The 21,593-nt window shown below is 40.0% G+C and overlaps 1 protein-coding gene across 2 annotated transcripts; it reads left to right on the forward strand.

The window, feature by feature from the left end:
* Positions 1 to 3,998: 3,998 nt before the first annotated feature.
* On the forward strand, positions 3,999 to 21,217 carry LOC131954173 (inositol oxygenase-like). 2 transcript variants are annotated; one of them, XM_059317708.1, is made up of 8 exons: positions 3,999 to 4,179; positions 8,342 to 8,438; positions 10,482 to 10,548; positions 11,323 to 11,502; positions 12,332 to 12,511; positions 15,800 to 15,933; positions 17,396 to 17,519; positions 20,905 to 21,217. In XM_059317708.1, the coding sequence occupies exons 2-8, from the start codon at positions 8,425 to 8,427 to the stop codon at positions 21,151 to 21,153; spliced, it is 948 nt and encodes a 315-aa protein (XP_059173691.1). In that variant the 5' UTR covers positions 3,999 to 4,179; positions 8,342 to 8,424; the 3' UTR covers positions 21,154 to 21,217. The 2 variants fall into 2 exon arrangements, with proteins under 2 accessions (XP_059173691.1, XP_059173692.1); XM_059317709.1 differs by lacking the exons at positions 8,342 to 8,438; positions 10,482 to 10,548 and having other exon boundaries at positions 4,001 to 4,179.
* Positions 21,218 to 21,593: the final 376 nt, after the last annotated feature.

Here is a 21,593-nt window from a genome sequence, read left to right on the forward strand (position 1 = left end):
CCAAGCCAGTACACAGAACATGACCCATCCCCCCCAAGCCAGTACACAGAACAGGACCTATCCCCCCCCCCCAAGCCAGTACACAGAACAGGACCTATCCTTCCAAGCCAGTACACAGAACAGGACCTATCCCCCCCAAGCCAGTACACAGAACAGGACCTATCCCCCCCCCCCCCCAAGCCAGTACACGGAACAGGACATATCCCCCCCCCCCCAAGCCAGTACACAGAACAGGACATATCCTTCCAAGCCAGTACACTGAACAGGACATATCCTTCCAAGCCAGTACACAGAACAGGACCTATCCCCCCAAGCCAGTACACAGAACAGGACCTATCCCCCCCCCCCCAAGCCAGTACACAGAACAGGACATATCCCCCCAAGCCAATACACAAAACAGGACATATCCTTCCAAGCCAGTACACAGAACAGGACATATCCTTCCAAAACCAGTACACACGGCACGACATATCCCCCAAACTAGTACACAGAACAGGACATATCCCCAAAACAAGTACACACGGCAGGACATATCCCCCAAACCAGTACACACGGCAGGACATACCCCCCCCCCCACCCAATCCATTCTTGAATAGCAGGATGACCTTCCATGCGAAACAGTTGTCAGTAGACTTGTTAACCTGGGGTAGATGTCATGACTTTCTAGATAGTTTTTAAGACTTTAAAATCTTGAGTGAGTCCTTATTGAAAACCTTTTTGCAAGTACTGAAATTAGAGTCCGCAGAATTTTTGGTTTGGTTATTCAAAACTTGGAGCCAGGTGCAAAATAAATTATGTAATTTGATACTAGATTGTCTGATAAAAATTTCTTTTTCATAAGGCCTGTTTAATTATGAAGCGCTTTTTCAGCAGTGTTGATTTAATTTGCTCAAATAAATTTAATTCATGTAAGCAATAATTGCAAAGGTCATAAGAATATACCTTGACCTAAATTCATTAGGTCACATAAAGATAAAGAAGAAGGGATGGCGTGGCATAGCGGTAGAGTGGTAGACTACTAACCCGAAAGGCTCGAGTTCGTAGAGCGTCCCTGAGTCCACCCAGCTCTAATGGATAACTAATTCACATTAGGGAAAATAATGTGGTGGCTGGCGATAGTGCTGACGACACTATCCCTCCACATGCCGAGGTCAATGAAAAAGAAACTCTAGTTCATCTGCCCCGTGAAATAGGAGAAAGCGCAGACCATCTCGGGTAACACCCGTCACACTAAAAGGACAGATGAAAAAAAAAGTCGTTAGGTTAGGTTAGGTTTGCCTGTCGTCCCTACTGGGACATAGGCCGCTGACAAGAGCTTTCCAGGCGTCTCTGTCCTGGGCTAGTCTCTCCAACTGTCCCCAGGTCAGTGGCGTAGCGAGGTCGGGTGTCACCCGGTGCGGCACTTAATGTTGTCACCCCCCCCCCCCCCCCCAGAGGCGTTGCGACCCTTCTCGGGGACAAACTTTCAAGTTTTCGATTTGCACCCCCCTCACTCAAACTTTCGATTTGCACCCCCCTCAAGTTTTCTCTCTATATATTTTGCTATTTTTTTGCCTTGGTGTCACCCCCCTAAATGGTGTCACCCGGTGCGGTCCGCACCCCCCGCCCCCCCCCCCTCGCTACGCCCCTGCCCCAGGTGTATCCAATCTTCTTGGTGTCTTCTTCCAGGTCACGTCTCCAGGTCTTTCTTGGTCTGCCTCTCCTCCTCGTGCCTTGTGGATTCTAGGTGAGAGCCTGTTTTATAAAATTATTTATTTTAGTTACATCAATAAATGTGACATATCACTTCTCATCAGAATTGTGAGGCTGTAGGCAATTTTTTTTAAAGGCGAATTTTCACAAATCTCACAAATCTTGGCTTAAATGACCAAGTAACTTGATCATTGTTAAATTTCTTACCCAACTTGATACAAACAGGCGAATGGAGATGGCAACAGATAAAAAATATCAAATCGCTTGCACGAGTTGAGTTTGTAACTGAAAGTTGTAGCGGTTACCTCTCTCCTATTTAAAAAAAAAAATTAATTTGTGTGTTGTTGCGTGAAAATGTGCGTTCTTTAATAAACGGTTAAGGAATGCTGCCAGAATTTCTCCCAGGGATATCCCCTCCCCCCCCCCCCCCCCAACGAAATAGAAATTTTATACAAAATATATTCTTTGACCAGTCCCCCGTCCCGTCCCCCGTCGTCGTCCCCCCCCCCCCTCCCGTAAAATTTACTCCGCCTCCCGCCCCCGAAAGTGTCAAGTGTCCCCACCTCCCTGAGAAAAAAAGTCTGAAAGAGACACTGATTCCTACCAGACAATGTTAATCCGTATTTTTTCTTTAACTCTGACTATTGTTACGTGTAAGAACATTCGAGAAATTTTTTTTACTCTTTGTTTTATTCTCTTAACTTGACAACCAATGGCATATACAGGCGTTATTGCTGTTAGGAGTGCATGCCTTGGGACACTGCTGTCATCTCAGGCAATAAAATCTGTTATGGCATTTCGTCATAGACCGTGTACACACATACAGACACTACACACACACACATCCACTCAAACACATGTTTCAGTGTGTTTGTATGTTAGCCTTTATGTATTCATTTTTAATGTATAGAATAAATTTTCATATTCAGCCAAACTCAAAATCAGCAAGTCAATAGTTTTTTTTTTAATTATTCAGACATGACAATATGTTATCTGCATACATGCATACGATAATGATAGTCCAGAAGAATAAAACTGCATTCTTGTGTTAGGCCTATACATTTTTTTTTCAATGAAGTAACAAAAGGCTTTTTTGAGTATTCGCAAGAACGACAACTAGGTTTATGTTTACTTTAGTTACTGGTTTATTTGATTATCTACCCTGAAACTAAATATTATATCGGGTTTTGACCAAAAATGGTCCTTTCAGTTTGGGATTCGGCCACCCACTTGCGTTTCAGCATGCAGCGAATGTACAATGATAAAGAAATAACGCATTCCTAAACATTACTAGCCATTACTAATACTAACAATAAGTAACCCTTATTAACCATTACTAAACATTACTACCAATTTGTAACCATTACTAACAATTAATAACCATTTTTAACCATTGCTAACGAATACTAACTAGTATCAACTATTAATAAACATTACTAGCTTTTCATTAATCAATGATTAATAACTAATGATTACTAACTATTATCAACTTTTAATAAGCATTATTAATCATAACTTATCAGTCATTACTAGCCACTACTAATAATGACTTATAAGTCATTAGTAACCATTACTAATCCAATAGTCTCAAGTTCGCATCGCTCCGTTGAGTCCACTCAGCTTTAATGGGTACCTGACTCATGTCGGGGAAAGTAAAGAGGGCGAAGTGCACAGTGCTGGTCACTCTACCCCTTCATTAGTCGAGGATAGAGAAATAGGTGAACTCTACTTCTTCTACATCTTTATAAATTTGGTATAAAAGGATTTTTTAATTTTTTTTTTTTTTTTTTTTTTTTTTTTTTGCTTACAGCAATGTACTCCAAACTTCCACCAACATCCATATCAAATCTTGCATTGGGATTTCTCACCATGCCTTGCAATGGCCTGTTGATACAGTAGAAACGCTACTCACTACAAATACATCAGATTTTCTACCATAAAGAAAGAAATGATTAATCAATTCTGGAGCAATCTGAGTATGTTATACATCAAATACACATATAACCTACACATACGTAAGTACCTTGGACGTGTATCGTAATAACTTAACCATCTCAAACTTTTAAAATTAAATTTGTAAAATAGCAACGAGACCTTCAAAGTTTTGGAGCGTTTATCTACAAACTTGACCTATTTTAACGAGTTGCTTAATATTAAAAACAATGCTACTGCCATCTGTGGTTAGTTTAGTAAACTCTTAGTAGAAACGGCCTTGAACTGTGTTAAAGGTCAATCTCCCTCACTCGCCTGATGTTTAGACCAATCATCCTCATCTGAGCAGAAATCATGGTCCAGTTGAAACTTTCAGTATAGAAGGGAGAGAACTTTTAAAAATAATTTTTGTTCGAGAGTTGCGGTCCTTTACCAGAGTTGCGGTCCCTTGCTACTCAAAACAATTGACCGCTTTAGGGCCATCTAGAATTATTGTTGATTAGGAACTGCTGTTGTTTGTTTACTTCTTAATTAACTTAAAGTGCAAGAACCTTGGTAAGTTTGTAGTTTATTGTTAAAAGTATTGCAAATTTTTAAAGCAATACCCATACTTTATTTTTTAATAAAGTAATTTATTTTTATAAACACCATGAAAAAAATGTGAACGAAATTCTTTAAATTACATTAGGTTCGGAATGTAGTGATGAGTTTAAAGCAGTTTTGCTCATTGATTATTTTTTTATAATAAATAAATTACTACTATTGTTAATCTGTATCAGTCCTCACAAGCCGATGATGAAAACTGCAATACTAAAGCGAACACACAACTGACGCTATAAATTACGTGTCTGAAAAAAAAAATTAAAATAAATAAAATACAAACATGGCAAGTGTTCAATATATACCATGGGTCATTTTGTTCAATTAAAGCAGGGGTCGGCAACCTGCGGCTCGCGAGCCGCATGCGGCTCTTTTGGTATCAAGATGCGGCTCTCCAGCTCCTTGCACAAATACTAATAAGCTTAATAAAAAAAAAATATAATGGCTCTTTAAAACCAGGGAAACTTTGAAAATTGTAACTTTTGGCTCTTCCGCTTCAAAATGTTGCCGACCCCTGAATTAAAGAATTGTATTTAGAATTATCAAATCTCATAGAAATAGACTTCGTAATATGTTGATGTGGTTGCTATATGTCATCTTATCAGTAGTACGATTTGGAACCTTGTGTGTGTGTGTGTGTGTGTGTGTGTGTGTGTGTGTGTTTTATTCACATTTTATACATTGTAAGTACTTTTTCCTTTTTTTTTTAATTTCTTGTGCGTGTTGCCAGGCCCCGGGTGGGCCTTGCGCACAACTATGTCCAGTGTGTCTTCCAGACTTATTTCTCCGGGGGGCACTTGAAATTTTCGGGGGGGGGGGGGAGGGGCGGTCAACATTTTTCGGGGGGGGGGGGGGGCGGACACTAGTAAAAGTGTATGTTTACTATATAAAACCCCCCATCTCGTTCGGGGGCGGGGGGGGGGGGGGGGTAGAGATGCCTGTAAGAAACTCAGACTATGTCGGAAAAATACATCAAACGGCTATTCTTGCCTAAGTTTAGCTTGACAGGAGATGCGCCAAAAACTCTAGAGCTCTTCATAGAAGAGGGTTTTTCTTTAGCTACCCTCACAGCTGACGAACTAAAAAGAGAGCTATGTACGTTATGTAGCCTATCACCAGCTGAATGTGAAGGTCTGTATGTCACCATTAGATCAAAGGAACTATATGAGAAAATGCACCTAAAAGAATTTAACGGAGATTTGCCACCTTGGGTAACATCCAGATACAGAATGCAGTGAATATCAATAACCCACGCCGATAAATCTGGGCAAAGGGGCATGCTGAAATGGCTGCCTTCCAAGACAAGCGACGATGATATAATGGCGATTCTGAAATCTATAAGCGGTCAGGACTCAACACCAACATTTAAGAGAATAGACCAATCAAATGTGGTCCCATTCACCATATCACTGGAGAAAGAAGATGTGGAGAGTGTGCCACACTATATTATACTTACAAATGAGGCCAACAAAGAAAGCAGAGTCCTTATAATCCTCAATGGGAGGAGGGTGCAATGTTGCCACTGCAACACAGAGAGGCACCTGCCTAAAATGTGTGAGCATTTGCGGACTCGCGCTCTTGACGGCGTCCAGCTAGTAGATGGACAGTACAGGGCAATTGAGCCTTGGGATGCAAATGATAGAGAAGAAGTTAGGGAGCATCCAAGTAACAATAGAAATTTCTTTAAACATAGGGACAGTTACGATATTGACGGACAAAGACAAAATGAAATGCTTAGAGAAGCAAGGCGTAGAGAGGTAGAAGATGCCTTTGGAGTAGATGGACAAACTGAAACACATCATACTACTGCAGCATCACATCAACTTAACGAGAGCGTAACAGAAATTACAGTAGAGGCCGAAGCCATGGAGACAATAGCGACAAGAAATTCCATAGTAACAGGGTCTCAAAAAGATGGGAATCAAGAAAATTTGGAGGCAGTCGACGAAACAATAAAAGATATTCTTCAAGATAACACTAGTTCAGAAAACATAACATAAGCGCTAAAGGAAATTAAAATCTCACAAAGTATATCAGCAACAAAGCTATCAGTTCAAATAAAAAACAATTACCCACAGCAAAGCCATCTCAAAGGGTCGTGACTAGGGCCCAACGGGATAGCAAACCAGCGGCTGGAAAGTTTGGCGTTAAAAGACCACCACCATCCAGCCCTCCAGAAACAGATGTTCGAAAGAAAACCCCAAATAATTCATGCTAACTCTGGCAACATTGAACATCAGGGGGGCTAGGGACAAAACACGTTATATAAACAACATAATAAATAAACACAATATTGACATCTTACTTTTACAGGAAACTAACATTGGAACTACAGAAGAAGCAAATAAACTAGAAGCATACATCGGTATCAAAAACTCACTGCACAGTACTGGTTTCAACTGCAGAGGAACCAGTATACTTTGTACATCAGACAAACACAAAATTAAAAGTACATACACGGATAAAACAGGGCAGGATAGGATGCATCACATTGAATATTGACAAAACAGAAATAACAATCATCCATATATACGCCCCAACACATAGACAAGAACAAAAACATTTCTACCACACGCTTTATGAACTTATAAATACCAAATACAAAAACAAGACGATACTTTTAGCAGGTGACTTTAATATGGTCATTGACCATACAGACCTAATAGGACAGGAAAACGAAAAGGCTAAAACACGATAAAAAACAAATTAATACATTAAACAATATAATAAAAACGACAAGCTTAAAAGACACCTACAAGAATACACATCTAAGTTTCACTGAAACAACACACTACAGCAGAACACATCATAGCGCAGCTAGGCTAGACAGAATATACGCTCATGAAAGTACAACGGAAAACAAAGTAAAACACCTCGCTCAGACACTTACATTTACAGACCACAAAATAGTTATTGCTCAACTACAAACTGTAATACTAAAGCGAACATGCAAGGCAAACTGACGCTGTAAATTACATGTCTTAGGCGGAAAAAAATCAATTTAAAAAAAAATAACTAATACAAACTTGGCAAGGAAAATAGAGGATTGTCTGAGGACAAAAAAACTTTTTAAAAAAATAATAAATACATAAAAACGTTTATAATTACAAGCTTTTATAAATGCACTAAAGAGAAGAAAATAATACAATTAAAAAGAATTTAATTTTTCTCCAAATATCGTTCCCTATCTAACCCTACATTCTGACGTTGGTTACACAACATGACCACACTTCGTGTAGAGAAGTGTGTTCAGAATTGTGTTTTTAAAATGTATTTAAATGGTCTGTTTCTTTAAAGTAAGCCTTTGATGGGGCGCATATAATACACAAATAGGTAGGGTTGGTATATATTATATTGGGGAACAGGACATTTCCCCCAGTCAATTACCCCCCCCCCCAGGACATATCCCCCCGACATTACCCCCCCCCCCCCTGGAGGGGGGCTTGGGCTAGGGGCTTGGGCTAGGGCTATGGCTAGGGTTAGGGTTAGGGTTAGGGTTAGGCCTAGAGCTGGGGTTAGATCTAGGGCTAGGGTTAGGGTTAGGGTTAGGCTTAAAACAATGTCTAGCTTTGGTTTTGTTTTAAGTTTTAGGCTAAGGTGGATGCTTAGGTTTTGGTCTTTTTATTCAGGTTAGGATTAAAGTAGTATATAGGTATAGAATTCTAGTTAGAGTTAGGATTCAAGCTTGAGAGGGGGGGGGGGGGTAATTCCCCGGGGGGTAATTGACAGGGGGTAATTGCTCCGTGAGGGTAAATACGGTGGGGAAACGTCCGGGGGTAATTTCCGGGGGGGGGGGGGGGTAATGTCCTGTAGCCATTATATTGATGGGTGGTGGGTTAGTGCAATGTTTTTATGGCGGAAGTATTGTAATCGTGCAAAATAATCAAAATCGGGATTTTCACACATCTCGACGTTTTACACCTGAGTCAGAAAAGCATAGTTTTTCAATTTTTCCGTATGTCTCAGAAATGTTCTGTGTGTATGTGTGTGTATATGTGTGTATGTGTGTGTATATATTTCTGTGAACACGATAACTTGAAGTACCGTTTCAGCTAGGTTGATGAAATTTTGTATATATGTATCAAATCAAATTTGTAGTTTTGTATCAACTTTTCAGCGATTTCCGGTAACCGAAAGTGGAACTTTTTCTACTTTCAATTTTTCAAAAGCCTATACTTGAGTACCATTTCTGAAAGAAAAATGAAATTTCACAAGTAAGTAAAAGATCTAATTCTCTGCCTTCTTTCAAATGTTGAGTAATTTCCGTTGACCGGAAGTAGTAAAGTAAGTAAGTAAAGTTTCCCTGTCAAACCTGACGGTCTAATTGGCAGGTGAAGTAGAGTTCACTTGTTTCTGTGACCTCGGCATATGAAGGGATAGTGTGGTCAACACTATGCCCAGCCGCATTTACTTACCCTAACGGAAGTAGTAGCAGTGGCGTAGCGAGGTCGGGTGTCACACGGTGCGGCACTTAATGGTGTCACCCCCCCAGAGGCTTAGCGACCCTTCCCGGTGACAAACTTTCAAATTTTCGATTTGCAACCCCCCCCCCCCTCAAACTTTCGATTTGTACCTCCCCCACCCCCTCAAACTTTCGATTTGCACCCCCCCCTTAAACTTTCGATTTGCACCCCACCCCCTCAATTTTTTCTCCATAAATTTTGCTATTTTTGCCTTGGTGTCACCCCCCTAAATGGTGTCACCCGGTGCGGTCCGCATCCCCCGCCCCCCCCCCCCCCCTCGCTACGCCCCTGAGTAGTAGTTAACCCTAATTCCGATTTCTCAAAAAAAACGAATAGGAATTTATTAATTACTATTATACAGATACTGCGCAATTCTTTTTTTCTACGAGATTCTATTCTATTTTTAAAAGTTTAAGTAATTAAAAATCATATCTATATCCCGAGTTGCAGTGGCGTAGGCAGGGAGGGGGGGTAGGAGGGGGTTAGAACCTGGACCCCTCTGTAATTTTTTTTTACTATCATAATACCACTGTTACTTCTTTAAATCTATTTCTGAATCAGTATATATGTATAATTGTATATGTATGTTTAGAACCGTCATCTAAAAACTGACGCTATGTTCACTCTGAGTTGGTTTCCCCCCCCCCCCCCCCCACTCCACTACTTCACCACCTAAAACGGGACACAACATTAATGTCACACCTAGGTAGGATAATTGACCTAAAGTGACCGGACAGCGGTGGATGAAGTTGACCCCCCCCCCCCCTCCCAACCCACCCCAAACTGATCTGTTAAGTACATTTGGGAAAACACGTAATGAGGTACCAAAGTACCATGCCGCCAGAATCATAGCTTTTGAAACAGGTAAAACTCTGTAAATATTGTTTTTGCAGTTACCAGTAAAGAGGTGTGTGATCAATACAGTGATCTAACCCATACCTTATCATTATGTTAAAAAATGTATCTTTAAAGAACACAAAAAACAGTACCTATTTGAAAAACATGTATCTGTATTGTAAGACCAATGTCATAGTTACATGTCGGTTATTATTTAAAATGTTCCACCTATAAGATTTAGCTTCAATATAAAAGTAGAAAAGCGTGGTTTTATACCAAATCTAATTTAAAACACTTACATTATGCTGTAAGATTTTAGCATTTATGATAACAATATATTTAATTCTGATTTCAGACAACATATTTTTGTAACAACAAATAAAGTTAAGTTTTTATACTACATACTAAAGTAATTATTGATCTTTTTTTACATTTACAATTAAATATAGAAATATGCATATTTATATTAAGAGAGTGATTATTACCCCTAATTCGTTTGTCTTAATATTCTAGGAATCATTATATCAAATTATTTTTTTACAAGGATTACAAAACAGATTGTGTGCGTTCATTGTTTTTGGTTGTATTGTGTGTATATTTTGTTTGGGTTTTTTTTTGTTTAGAGTGATACATTGTTTTGTTTTGTCGGCCTACATTGTGTGTTTTTTCTTATATCTTCAGAGTACTACTTTCAATTTATTTTACATCATATCGATATATATATATATATATATATATATATATATATATATATATATATATATATATATATATATATATATATATATATATATATATGTTATGATGGAATAAATTTGAACCCCCCACCCCCACCATGAGACGATCCCGGCTACGCCACTGATTCTTTCTTTTTATTTTACAACGGTATTAGAATTTTTTAAGATTCCTAACAATGAAACATGTAACAGTAACATGCTAGATAAATACGTTTTTAAGGTTGGTGTGTCTTTCCTACCGAACTACAGATACAACAAGAATACTGATTCGAAAGTTTGTTCGTAAGGTTAGCTAAATATTTTCCTTTCTTATATATTTAATTAGACTTTAAAAACTCTTAGTTGTTACCAATTCATTTTTCTTTTTATTGATTGTAAACATTGAAAAGGAAATCGTCATGTTATGTGCCATATTATGTAATGTGACACATGTAAGCAGCAATCGCGCAGGTCATGTTTGGCTAGGTGACACATGTAAGCAAACACCCCACACCCCACAGGTGACCCATGTAAGCAAACACCCCACAGGTGACACATGTAAGCAAACACCCCACATGTGACCCATGTAAGCAAACACCTCACATTTGACCCATGTAAGCAAACACCCCACATTTGACCCATGTAAGCAAACACCCCACAAGTGACACGTGTTATCAAACACCCCACATTTGACCCATGTAAGCAAACACCCCACAAGTGACACGTGTTATCAAACACCCCACATTTGACCCATGTAAGCAAACACCCCACAGGTGACACATGTGAGCAAACACCCCACAGGTGACACATGTAAGCAAACACCCCACATGTGACCCATGTAAGCAAACACCCCACATGTGACCCATGTAAGCAAACACCCCACAGGTGACACATGTAAGCAAACACCCCACAGATGACCCATGTAAGCAAACACCCCACAGGTGACCCATGTAAGCAAACACCCCCACAGATGAAACATGTAAGCAAACACCCCACAGATGATCCATGTAAGCAAACACCCCACAGGTGACACATGTAAGCAAACACCCCACAGATGACCCATGTAAGCAAACACCCCACAGGTCATGTCGGCAACTGAGGTCGCACACCCTGGCAAGGTACAGCTGAGTGACCCCTCAGACTTCCGGCCTGATTACAAAGATGCCACCGCCTACAGAGACTTCCGCTACGAGAACGTGGCTCCAGGGATCCACAAGACGTATGACGACATGCACACATACCAGACGGTGGCCTATGTCCAGGTAAGTGACGTCACATCCACACGAACATACGTCAGACAGTGGCATGTGTCCAGGTAAGTGACGTCACACCCACACGGACATACGCCATACAGTGGCATATGTCCAGGTAAGTGACGTCACATCCACACGAACATACGTCAGACAGTGGCATGTGTCCAGGTAAGTGACGTCACAGTCACACGGACATACCAGACGGTGGCCTATGTCCAGGTAAGTGACGTCACAGTCACACTGACATACGTCAGACAGTGGCATGTGTCCAGGTAAGTGACGTCACAGTCACACGGAAATACCAGACGATGGCCTATGTCCAGGTAAGTGACGTCACAGTCACACGGACATATCAGACGGTGGCCTATGTCCAGGTAAGTGACGTCACAGCCACACGGACATACGTCAGACAGTGGCCTATGTCCAGGTAAGTGACGTCACAAACACACCAGATGGTGTCGTACGTGCAGGTGACGTCATACACAAACCCTCCCCAGACGGTTGCATAAGTCCAGGTGAGGCATTAAAAAGTGACGTAACGCACAAACTAGAGCGAGATTAAATTGTGTACAGGGAAAGATTTCAAATTTAGATGACCTCACATACATAATAGCTTGTACTTTATTTCTTAGTGAGACAGACATTGGTTGATCTTGTTTTTAGACGGACATTTAGTTGATCTTGATTCAAGACGGACATTTGCTGACCTTGATCTGAGAAGGACATTTGGCTGAAGTGTATTCAAGACGCACATTACCTGACCTTGATTCAAGACATTTGCTAACCTTGATTTAAGACGGACATTAATTGACTTTGATTTGAATGGTGACGTCATCAGGACAGGATGGCCCATTGGCTCAAGTTCGACCACGCGGAGATGAGCATCATGGAGGTTCTCGACAAGCTCAACGACCTTGTGGACGCGAGTGACCCTGACATTGACCTCCCCAACTCGTACCACGCCTACCAGACGGCCGAGGGCATCAGGAAACATCATCCGGACAAGCCCTGGTTCCAGGTGGGTGGTTGTCGCGTGTTGTTTGATGGAGTGTCTTTAAGCTCTGTGTCTGTAAGGGTGTGGTGGTCTCATACCTTCCACCTCGCCCCTCCTCTCATTCCGAAAGCGAATACTGGCCAATCATGCTATACTAAAATAATCAAACATGTTCCTTCTTTGTTTCATTATGTCTTTTAAGACATTGCATGGCTCCTTTTTCGCCTCATTTGAAATGGATGCAGTGGCGTAGGCAGGGGGGTTAGGGGGGTCATAACCCCCCCATAGACCCCTCGGTATATATATAAAGTATGAGGGGGGTGCAAATCGAAAGTTTGAGGGGGTGCACATCGAAAGTTTGTCCCCGGGTAAAAAGTTGACGCCCCCCCCCCCCCCCCATGAGACGATCCTGGCTACGCTACTGAATGGATGTGTACAGAGAATAGAAATCGTCATGCTGCGTACCAGGGTATTAAAGGGATTATACCCACACATGTGTAGCTGCCTCTACACACCGCCATCCTTTACAGAAACACACACACAAATATTCCATTATTAAATTGATTGAGTATTAACATTTTTACTTTCTCGTATATACGAAGTATAGAGAAAGTATTGTAATCGTGCACAAAAATCACTTGAAATTTTAACTATTTTCACCGTATTATACCTCAGTCCTTCATCACATCCGAAGTATAGAGGACTTATTTTAATCGGGCAAAAATTATCAATCCAGATTTATCAAAATTAAGAGGTTTTATGCGTAATGCAGTCTGAAAATCTGGGCTTTGCAATTCTGTCCGTATGTCTGTGTGTGTGTCTGTGTGTGTGTCCGTGTGTAAACACGATAACTTGAGTACCGTTACAGCTAGGTTGATGAAATTTCATATATAAGTATTTTATCAAAATCGTAGATCCGTATCAACTTTTGAGCGATTTCCGATAACCGAAAGTGGTACTTTTTGTACTTTGAATTTTTTAAAAGCCTATAACTTGTGTACTATTTCAGATACGTAAATGAAATTTCACATGTAAGTAAAAGATCTAATTCTCTACCTTCTGTTAAATTTTGAGTAATTTCCATTGACCGGAAGTAGTAATTTACGCTACTTCTAATTTCTCAAAAAACTAATGTAAATTTTTAAAGTACTAATAATATTGCGCACTATTATGCACTTTTTTTAATTTGGTGTGCAATTCTTTTGTCTACGAGATTTTATTCTATTTTTAAAACTTTAAGTATTTAAAATGGATTAAAAATCATGTCTATAGCCCGAGTTCCCATCCCCTGTTGTTTTATATAAGAATGTTCGAGAAAGTTTAGGGGAGATCACTCCCGGTTTATTTAATTAAGTGGGGCGGAGGGACGTTAACTCATAATCATAAAATTAACACGTGGCTTTTAAAAGATGTGTTTATTTTTGCACAAGTAGGCCTGTCTTTTACCAATCACCACTAATTATTGAAAATAAATTATTATAAATTATTATTCATTTACGCCGCTGTACATCAGCTGTGTTTTAAGGCATCCTTTTTTACTTTCTCGTATATACGAAGTATAGAGAAAGTTTTGTAATCGTGCAAAAAAAAAAATCGAGATTTTTACAAATCTCGACGTTTTACACCTCACTGATACGGAAAAACATAATTTTGCAATCTTGTCCGTATGTCTGTGTGTCTGTCTGTCTGTCTGTCTGTCTGTGTGTGTGTGTGTGTGTCCGTGTGTAAACACGATAACTTGAGTACCGTTACAGCTAGATTGATGAAATTTCATATATAAGTATTTTATCAAAATCGTAGATCCGTATCAACTTTTGAGCGATTTCCGATAACCGAAAGTGGTACTTTTCCTACTTTGAATTTTTCAAAAGCCTATAACTAGAGTACTATTTCAGATAGATAAATGAAATTTCACATGTAAGTAAAAGATCTAATTCTCTACCTTTTATTAAATTTTGAGTAATTTCCGTTGACCGGAAGTAGTAATTTACGCTACTTCCGATTTCTCAAAAAACTAATGTACATTTTTTAAAGTGCTAATAATATTGCGCACTATTATACACTTTTTTATTTGGCGTTCACTTAGTGTGCAATTAATTTGTCTACCAAATTTTATTCTATTTTTAAAACTTTAAGTATTTAAAATGGATTAAAAATCATGTCTATAGACCGAGTTCCTATCCCCTGTTATTTTATATAAGAAATTCGAGAAAGTTTAGGGGAGATCACTCCCGGTTTATTTTAAAGGTATTCATACACAGGTATGCATTTATGCCCGTATACAAGCATCGAAAGTTACACATACAGATATGCCTACCATGATACATCCAGCCATATAACCTCTGTATATTGAAACGGTGAAAATTATGTCATTTTTGTTTGCAAGGCTGCTTTATCTCGCTTTGACAGTGGTTCAAGTGAATTGCGAGTATATTAAGAGGGTAGTTATCTAAAGCTTATTTTCTTATAATTTCAAACAACAGTTGACGAATAGTTGGATTGTTAGACTGCTGGGCGAAGTTTTAATTTTGATATCCTTTAGACGGGTATTTTAAACTGCCAGCTGATTTATCGAAAACGTTACAATTATATATCGAATTGCGTTGAATGTTTACGTGTTCTTTTGTATGTGTGGTTGGGTGCAACTGTATGTATGGTTGGGGTGCACATAATTTGCCACTTGTGCGTGTGGTTGAGGTGAGAATCCGCCAAATCAGTAGAACGCCCTTAAGTCCATCCAGCTCATGTTAGGGAAAGTAAAGGCAGCTGGGCAAAGTGATGACCACACTATCCCTCCATATGCCGAAGTCAAGAAACAGATAAACTCTACTTCACCTGCCCAAGGGATCGCTATGTCTAAAGAGGACTTTTTACTTTTCTTTTTTTTTTACCCGTTGAATGTACTTGTATATTGCACACATGTTCATACGGGCTGACGGACTCTACTCCACCTACAATATAAACCTCCCGATAGAGGATCTTTAGTTTACCCCGCCTGTAAGTAGAGTTTACATTGCTATATCTCCCCGTGTCTACAGTAAACAGCGCTAGGCTGCAACCCGTAAGTCTCGAGTTCAAATCCGGGTCCAAGTCAATAGGAGGTCCCTGAGTCCACCCAGCTCTGATGGGTTCCTAACTCATGTAGGGAAAGTAAAGGCAAAGTGCTGAACACACCTTCCGTTCATATCCCGAGGTCAAGAAACATAAAAAATCTTCCCAATTCATCGGTAGGAGATCAAGAAACATATAAACTCTACTTCACCTGCCCAATGGATCACTAGGTCTAAAGAAGAATCTTTACTTTGTCTCCAGCTGACAGGCCTGATCCATGACATCGGTAAAATTATGGCCCTGTGGGGGGAGCCGCAGTGGTCGACAGTGGGGGACACCTTCGTCGTGGGCTGCCAGTTCGAGGACAGCATCGTCTTCTCGGACTCAACATTCGGGTGAGTTGTTCGTTGGTTCAACATTCGGGTGAGTTGTTCGTTCGTTCAACGTTCGGGTGAGTTGTTCGTTTGTTCAACATTCGGTTAATTTGTTCGTTGGTTCAACATTCGGGTGAGTTGTTCGTTGGTTCAACATTCGGGTGAGTTGTTCGTTTGTTCAACATTCGGGTGAGTTGTTCGTTGGTTCAACATTCGGGTGAGTTGTTCGTTTGCTGGTTGTTTTGTTGGTTTTAAATGTTGAATTCATCGGCGTAAGAGAATTTTTCTTTAAAACAATAATCCCACCCAGAGGCGTAGCGACCCTTCCCGGCGCCCGGGGACAAACTTTAAATTTATAAATTTCAATTTATTTTTATAATGCAAAACTGCAGCTAAAACTAAAATGAGCTTTTAAATTTTTTTCCAACCCATTTTGGCGCCCCTTAGGGTCGGCGCCCGGAGACATTTGTAACCCCCCCCCCCCGCCCCTCCCCCTCGCTACGCATCTGATCCCACCCCACCACCATGACAAATTTCCACATAAGCCACTGGTTGGAACTGATTTACTTATTTTTTAAAGCTTTCTTTACAAATAGCTTAAGCCCCTTAGAATAGTGAATTTGTCAGTTACTCCGGGCAGATGAGGCTCGTTAGCTGGTGACCGCCACTCTTCTAGGAGAGACAACTCCAAAATCAAACAACTGCTGCCTGGTAGTTTGTTCTTGGTTGGACAAAGGAAAAGCTATGGAAGCAAAAAGCAAATGCAAAAACAGAAGCAGGCTGAAATCGGCCCATAACAAGTTAACATATAATACTTGTGTTGGTGGGAAAGATAGTTAGGGATGGATTTGGTTAGAAGACTATTAGTGAATAGATAGTAGATGTGTTTTTGGCACGAACAATTTTAAAAATCACGAAGTCGTCAAAACCAAATGTAGTTTGTGTTGTTTATGTTTCTTGAAGTCGACTTTTACAATGCTATAAGTATAACTAATCACAATGAAATCACAGTATGAGATCTTCAAAGTAATCGAGGGTCGTTCATAAATGACGCTTGGATGCCGTGGTGGTTAAGAAGGATTAAAAATGTTTAAATTTTTTTTAACAAGTCAATTCAAGTTAAATCGTTATTAGGTTTTAGGGAGTATCCTTTAAGAATTTTACAAAATTAAGGAATTTTGTGACCAGTGTTTCTTCCAGACTTTTTTCTCCGGGGGGGGGGGAGCTTGAAATTTTCGGGCTAAGCCCCCCCCCCCCCCCCGAAGAGATGCCTGGCTGAAAGAAACTCTGTTTGTGACGACATGTAGCGATTAAAGGGGCATATAACATTGCATTGAAGCTTTTTTTTTAATAATTAAAAAGCATGCATTTTTAAAATAATTAAAAAGCATTCATTATTTCTTTAACCTATATTTTACCTAGTGTTGTCTAAAAAGCGGTAACCCCTGACCTTCACGTTCTAAAAATGTCCTACCGTCCTCAGCAAGAACCCAGACGGGTCGGACCCTCGGTACAACACCAAGTACGGCATGTACCAGCCTAACTGTGGCCTGGAGAACGTGCTCATGTCCTGGGGACACGATGAGTACCTGTACAGGGTGCTGAGGGTGAGTGCGGTCTGACAAGGATAGGACATTAACCCCTGGCAACTACTCCCCCCCCCTCGGACAAATGCGGAACATCCTCCAGTTAACTACACCCCCCTTCGTCTAACTGATAGCAAGATATAAACCACTGTCAATTACCTCACCCCCCCCCCTCGAACAAATGCAGGACCCCCCCCCCCACAAATGATAGCAGGATATTATCCCCGATCAACTACCCCCTCCTCAAACATTAAGGTCGTCCCCCCCCCCCCCCCCCCAAATTAACTACACCTCCCCCACTTCGTTCAAATAATAGCATGAAATTATCCCCTGTCAGCTACTCAATTACCCCTCCCCCATCCATGAAACAAATGCAGGACATTATATTATTCTCCCCCTCTCCCAGTTAACTGCCCCCCCCCCGCCCAAGTGATAGCAGGACATTAAAAGAAGGCAAACAGTCGGGAGTAAGTGTACACTGAAAACATCGTATGTATGTGTACTGCTAGACACAAATTGTATGCACTACCAAATGTAAAAACAATACATAACAGACGTGATAAAACAGAATTCCCTTCCCCCCTCATCTGTTTTATCCATACCATCTTCGAGCAGTCCCTCCGCAACCCCCAACCCTCCCCACCACCCCTAACATTTTTTTCATCACTTTTATAAGAACGCCTAAAAATACAACTACGTCACAAAACGTTTTTTTTTAAGATGTGAACTATTCCCAAATACTCGTCATCATGACGTTTCTATAGATAAGACTAAAGATAGGCTATCGGTTTTTAAAGAAAATGTAAGTCGATAAATATAATGTGTTCTATTTAGCTAAAGTCTTCGTCACGCTCATATATTTAAGAAAAAACTCTCTTGTATGTTGCGCAATATATGAATAAAATTGGCATAAAACAAATAATGAATTAAAAAGATTTTTTTTAAGCGCAAGATTGGTTACAAACTAATATACAAATACATGATGCCTTTTACGTAAAAATTAGATGAAAATAATAACTAAGTTATCTCGGTATTTCGCTATCTGAACTGGATAATAAAAAAAATTTAATAGTCAATTTTACGATTTTTCGTCACCCCTAAATAGATCACCCGGAGCGGACAGCCCCCCCCCCCCTTGTGACGCCACTAGCTATAACAATATGAGAAGCTGTGATTTTAGTTGTTCTAGAGCCAATGTACACAAGCTTCCATTAGTCCTGACGGCTAACGCCCTACCGACTTGACTAAACAGCATTCTTCCAGACATCTCTTCGGGGAGCACAGTCCCCTAACACATCTACCGCCCCCCCCCCCCCCCAACGAAATATAATTTATATATAATATATATATTAACCAGTGTCCGCGCAGTACCCCCTACCACACATTTAAATCCGCCCCCCCCCCCCCAGAAAATTTCAACCCCTCCCCCAACCCACGAAAAAAATGTCTGAAAGAAACCCTACAAAACAGCGAGAAAGTTAACCACCAAGAGAAGATTCCCTCCAACTGTATTACCACTAGCCACGTACATTAAGACGTCGTGAATGGTTGAAGAAAACAAAGGCTGACCCGTTTATCTTATCTCAAATGTTTGACCACGAGTGAGGTGTAATGGTAAACATCTGGAACCCCCCCCCCCCCTCGCTTGCTCGCTAATCTACACTCATCCTCTTATCCCCCCCCCCCCCTTAACATAAGATGTACGATTGTGTATATTCTTGATATAATGCCATCACCAAATTAGAGGGCAGCTTTAACCCTTTCTTAGGAGCCTGTTAAAATGAAATCAATCAAGACTAACCTCTTCGCGTCAATTGATTTTGGGTTCAATTTTTTATCGACAGGGGATAATGTCCTTCTGCACTATTTTGGCGGGGTAATTGACAGGGGATAATGTCCTGCTATCATCTAGGGGGGGTGGGGAGTTGACAGGGGGGGGGGGGGAATGTCATGCATTTGTTTTATGGATAGGGGAGGGTTGTTGAAAGGGTTTAAGTATGTGGTCTGATTATCCTAAATGGTACCATAGCTTTATTGGCCAGGTATCTCAACCATTGTGCAGGCCAAAATCGTTAGATACGCAGCCTAACGTGATCAAGATTTGAAACTGTGTTTATTTATATTATTAGTTACTATTGAGCAGAGGCGTAGCGACCCTTCCCGGCGCCCGGGGTCAACTTTCGATTTGCACCCCGCCCCCTCGAACTTTTCATTTGCACCCCACCCCCCCTCAAACTTTCAATTTGGCGCCCCCCCCCCTGAGGTCGGCGCCCGGGAACATATGTCCCCCCGCCCCCCCCCTCGCTACGCCTCGGCTATTGAGTATTATTAACAGGGACGGCGTTTGCTAGCCGATAGGTCTCAAGTTCGGATCCCGGTTTGGATTCGTGACTGCAGAATAGCCGTGATCTCTGATGGGTACCTGACTCACGTTAGGGAAATAAAATGTGCATTATCCCTTCACAAAGTCATTGAAACAGATGAACTCTACTCCATCTGCGCCATGTGTCTTGGGCATGATAATTATTAACATACCAATTTTTAAATTCTTATGGGGAAAAAAATTTCTTCTTTAACTTTCCCAATCTTAGAGCAGATGTATTTTCCCATCTACACTTCTGACAAGTTTTAGAATAAAAACATTTTGTGTCTAATCTTACACACACAAATTTCATGTGTTTGTTACTTGTGTAGTTTATACTTTATACTGCCAGTATATCAAAACATCTATCTAAAAATTCTTGTTCTCTGGCTAAACTTTTACCTTATGTGATTTGCATAGGCAGGTGATGTTAAAATTCTCCCCCCCCCCCCCCCCCCCCCAACTTCAAATTTCATTAAGTTAAAACTATTGACATATTGCCTTCTTCTGGCTCAACATTCTGGACATCATAAAACTAAATTGGTACATTCATAAAATTGTTATTGAATTGAATATACATATGAATATTTGCATGGGGGGGGGGGGGAGGAGGAAAGGAAGCTCATTCCCCTCCCCCCATAACAAATCCTGGCTACACAGTGGCATAGGCAAGGGGACGGGGGGGTTATAACCTCTTCCATGGGCTCACACCCCTATATATATATATATATATATATATATATGATTTTATACATACGGAAAAATATTTGAATCCCTCCCATGCACTCACTCCTATATATATATATATATATATATATATATATATGTATAAATTTATATATATATATGTACATATATATATATGTATATATATATATATATAAATATATATGTGTGTATATATATATATATATACATACATATATATATACATATATGATTTTATACATATGGAAAAATATTTGAACCCCTCCCATGACCAATTCCTGGCTACGCCACTGTGGCTACCTACTGCTTTAAGGCTGCTTCACATCTTCACTTCAGGCCAACAAACACAGTTTACCAGAAGAAGCGCTGTACATGATCAGATTCCACTCCTTCTACCCCTACCACTCGTGCGGCGCCTACCAACACTTAACCAACGAGAAGGACCACAAAATGTTCCCCTGGATCAAGGAGTTCAACAAGTTTGACCTCTACACTAAAACCGACAAAGTGCCTGATGTGGATGCCTTGAAGCCTTACTACCAGTCACTCATTGATGAGTACCTACCAGCTAAAATTAAATGGTAAAATAAACAATTGTGATTAGGGCATCTTAGATTAAAATAAATGAAATAAAAGCACACTACACCATATACTTTTCTTTTTGGTTTAAACATTTAGATATACATGTATTTTTATATTGTGTAAATATATATATATATTTATATTGTGTAAATATATATATATATTTATATTGTGTAAATATATATCTATATATTTATTTGTATATTGTGTAATATATATATATATATATATTTGTATATTGTGTAATATATATATATATTTATATATATATATATATATATATATATATATATATATATATATATATATATGCACAGCCTTATTTCCTAAGGGACTGAAAATAGTAAGGGTTAATTTAAATACTACATACATAAAGCAACCAAAAATGTTTTGCTTGGAGGTTTGGGTACAAGTTCTTATTATCCTTTTAGTAAAAATGAATT

The sequence above is a fragment of the Physella acuta genome, unplaced genomic scaffold (genome assembly GCF_028476545.2).
Source record: "Physella acuta isolate Inbredline_101_S28 unplaced genomic scaffold, ASM2847654v3 ptg000978l, whole genome shotgun sequence".
NCBI lineage: Eukaryota > Metazoa > Mollusca > Gastropoda > Physidae > Physella > Physella acuta.

What these genes read in the sequence shown, in the direction of transcription:
- LOC131954173 (XM_059317708.1), top strand. An exon ending in AGACGGTGGCCTATGTCCAG is followed by an intron (nt 11,503 to 12,331) that starts GTAAGTGACGTC and finishes TGACGTCATCAG; the next exon opens with GACAGGATGGCCCATTGGCT. An exon ending in TTCTCGGACTCAACATTCGG is followed by an intron (nt 15,934 to 17,395) that starts GTGAGTTGTTCG and finishes TACCGTCCTCAG; the next exon opens with CAAGAACCCAGACGGGTCGG.